Source organism: Mytilus californianus, unplaced genomic scaffold (assembly GCF_021869535.1).
Source record: "Mytilus californianus isolate M0D057914Y unplaced genomic scaffold, xbMytCali1.0.p SCAF_8, whole genome shotgun sequence".
In the NCBI taxonomy this organism is placed as follows: Eukaryota; Metazoa; Mollusca; class Bivalvia; order Mytilida; family Mytilidae; genus Mytilus; species Mytilus californianus.
In genome coordinates this window covers 29,769,790-29,773,532 of record NW_026262734.1, presented here as the reverse complement: position 1 = coordinate 29,773,532, position 3,743 = coordinate 29,769,790, and the positions used below count along the sequence as shown (strand labels likewise).

The following is a 3,743-nucleotide window of genomic DNA, read 5'->3' as shown; positions in this document are numbered from 1 at the left end:
GTAATTTCAAAATCATTTGATGAAGTTTGTGATTATTAAAAATTATACAACTTTAGAAAAGCTGATTTATATAACATTGTGTGCTTTTTAAAGTGAAGGAATCTATATATAAATTATAAGTATTAAATTGTACCTGAAGCAGATGAATACGTCATTTCTTAATAATTTATCCTTTTGTATTATCACAAAACTATCTCATTGCTATTTCATTCCATATGTTGAAATGACCATAAACGAGATTTACATCCCTCTTACTAACAATGCTAACACTTTAAGTGAGCTCATATTAAGGTTTGATTATTACAATGGGAGGTGCTAATTTTGTTATGTCACTCGAAGGTGAGAATATGTTCTAAATTGGTCGGACAATACTTGGTCATGTTTTATGAACATTTAAACCCCTCGGCTACCCCTTGGGTTTTAAATATTCATAAAACATGACCAAGTATTATCTAACCTATAAGTAAAGCTACACAATTGATTAAAAGATAACTAAAATTGATATCAAACTCAAACTTGTTCTTTTTGAAATATTTAATATTCAAATAACACTTTTAGCTGTTTCATAAAATGGCCGTTGGTGGTAACATCAAAGACTTGTTAATACCGTTAAGGACTGCATTCCAAAACATACCTTCACCGAAATCTTCTGTAAATATTAAATGTGGAGTTGTGTTTAGAAGTGTTCTTAGTCCACTTGTCATATGTTTAGAGTCAATCTGACGGTACATTATTAAAACTAACGCATTCATGCCTTGACGACGTCTTCTCTCTAGAGCTAAGTTCACTTCCCATTGGCACCATTCACTTTTGGCGAAATCATTGGACATAACAACGATAATTTTCCAACTTTTGTTCATAAATTTCTCAATATTATTTATGATTGGTTCTCCAATCTGGAAATCTCGATGGTGGATACAAATTTTCAATTCATTACCTTCCAATCTTTTTATCAAGTCATTATGTACCCACTGCCGATCGGAATCGCAATATACGACAAAAGCGTCAAAATCAAAATCGTTGCACGACATTAGTTTCAAATAACCTTTTTTAATGCGGTGATGAACACGGGCAAAATAAAGCAAATTCTTTATGTTAATGTGACATCTATACAATATGAACGCTGAGAAAAAAACAAATATCAAAACAGAGCAAACAGCTATTATAATAATGGATGTAAAATAATTAATCTCGCATTCAGCATCAGTTGGTCTATAACTATCAAGTAAAGAGTTCTTTAGATTCTCCGGATATGCACAGGAGTAAAATTTAGGCCAATTACGAATCTTTTTAGTAATATTGGTTGACCGCAACATGTCTAAAAACCATCTTTGATCACATGTACACCAAAATGGATTGTTTGAAATTTCAAATATTTCCAGTTTATTTAACAACATTCTTGGAAACGACGTCTTGTTTATAATGTGAATTAGATTTCCATCCAAATGCAATTTTCGTAAATTCGTCATATTTGCAAATGTTGATGGATGCCATCTTGCTATTTTGTTGCCAATTAGAGTTAATTCTTGTAAAAAAGGCATGTTTTGAAATAGTCCTTCTGGGATTTCTGCTAGTCCAGTAGTTTCCATATATAATTTGCGCAACTTTTTTAATGGGGAAATAATCCCCAAAACATGCTGTTTCTTATGAGGCAAGTAATTTTTACTTAAATCCAGTTTCCTCAAGTTGTACGTGTTTATAAAAAGGTCCCGGAAATGGTACGTATTATCGTTATCAAATCGAAAACCATTTTGTCTAAATTGTAAAATGCGAAGCGAGGTACTATTAAAAGCCTTCATTCGAATTCTTTTCAATCGTGGAATATTGTTAATAGATAATCTTATCAGACTTGGCAACGTAGAAAATCCATTTTTCGTCAGCTCTTTCATTATATTACCATCGAGAACTAAAGTTTCGAGACTTTGTAAGCATTTAAATGAATTTGGTAATATAAGTCTAATTGTATTTTTTGAAAGTGTCAAATATTTTAACATTGGAGCCAGACTATGCTTTCCTGTAGCATCACAAAAATCTGGTACTTCGATAATATTATTATTGGTAAAGTCAATTGATTCCACTGTCTTCAACCCGTTTGCATTTAGATATGTTATAGAGCATTTTTTGCAAACAAACTTCCTCAATCCAGACATTGGTTTAAATATGGAGGCATTCATTATTTCAAAACCATTTTCTTCTAATGACAGAACTGACAAGTTAAATCCAGCTAAATAAGCAAACAAATTATCTGGTAATGAAGTCCAGCCGTTACGTTTTAAAAACAATTTTTTGAATAGTAATACGTTCAAACTTTTCAATGATGATTTAAAATGTAATACATCTAATTGCTTTTCACAGGAAACTTCTAAGGTCTTCAAATATTTAAAATCTGAAAATGCGTCAGTTGATATTGTCCTAATTGAATTATATTTCTTAAATGCTAAGTGAATGATTTTGTTAGATGAAATATTTTGAAAAGTTTGTCTCGTAATATGCGGTAAATAACACCATCTTAGTTCCAAAGTCAAAACAGATTCATTTAAAAATGGAATATAACGTAGACATTTGCAGGTTGCTTTACTATTATTAACAAAGCAGCACTTGTTGGAAATTTTTCGACAATTGTCTTTGTTTTCAGTAAGACAAAAACAAATATATCCAATACATACAGAAAATAAAATAAAAGCAATCCTCTTCATATCCATCACTTATACACAAACATATTACTTGTGACACGATAACTTTATGACAACTATATAAATGTAGTGTTTATATTTCCTTATTGAAATTTATAGTTTCAGTTGACTGTTATTTTAATGAAAAATTTATTTTTATTTCCTGTCACATTATTGTTAAAATGTTCAAATAAATTTTTGGGGCTCAAAAGGATCCACTAATTGTTCTTTTTTTTTGTTATTTTCATTTCAAGTGCATGCATATCATTAACAAATTATAGACATCTGTTAAGAATAACAATGTTATATAATGCATGTCACTCTGTTCTTTTTCCTGATATTAACATTATCAATGAGGTGTTTTTCTAATTATTTCATCCGAATTCTGTACATAATAAACTAAAATAAACTCATCATAGATACCAGGATTAAAATTTTGTATGCCGTACATTATCCCAAGAACTCCTCTGTCATTGCTAATTGTCATTAATGTGTAGATATTTATACCCCTTGCTCTGTGCACATTTTTTAGAAATTTTTAATACCTCACAAAATAACCTTTTAAAAAGGCATGGGTTGACCCTTGAACATTTGAATAATTTGGGCTACCAACTCTACTTTTTATTTTATTTTCGTAAAAAATACAAATTGATATTGAAGAGATGTTCAAATTCATTGTAAAAATTCTGACATGGATCTATCCAAAAAATCATTTTTAAAATATAAAGATCTTATTTATCTTTTCAGTCAAGTAACATGTACTTCATCCTTTTCTTTTATAAATATCAACAGCTAGTAAGAATACTATTGAGTGCAGTCAAATCTCATGATATAAACGTTCCAGGCTGTAAATGCAACTACCAGACTTTATTTAGTAAACGTGGAGTTGTGATATGTAATGATACCAATATGATTATATAACAAAATATTCACCGTGAGGATCCTCTGTCATTGTGTGTTCACTCAACTGACAAATTAAGTCGACGTGAGTATGCGATACAAGCGTTTGATTTGTTTCCTATTGAAACCGATAATGAAAGTAATGAAATTTGTAAATCAGGTGTATGGTTT

General features: G+C 30.1%; 1 protein-coding gene across 1 annotated transcript in view; it reads right to left on the bottom strand.

Moving 5' to 3' along the window:
- LOC127710880 (toll-like receptor 13) overlaps window positions 1-2,723 on the bottom strand; it is a 4,001-nt gene extending 1,278 nt beyond the window's left edge. Inside the window, exon 1 of the mRNA XM_052216838.1 lies at window positions 1-2,723. This exon is cut by the window's left edge and continues 1,278 nt beyond it. Coding sequence (XP_052072798.1) covers window positions 564-2,702 — 2,139 coding nt within the window. The 5' untranslated portion in view covers window positions 2,703-2,723 and the 3' untranslated portion in view covers window positions 1-563.
- Between the last annotated feature and the right edge of the window lie 1,020 nt (window positions 2,724-3,743).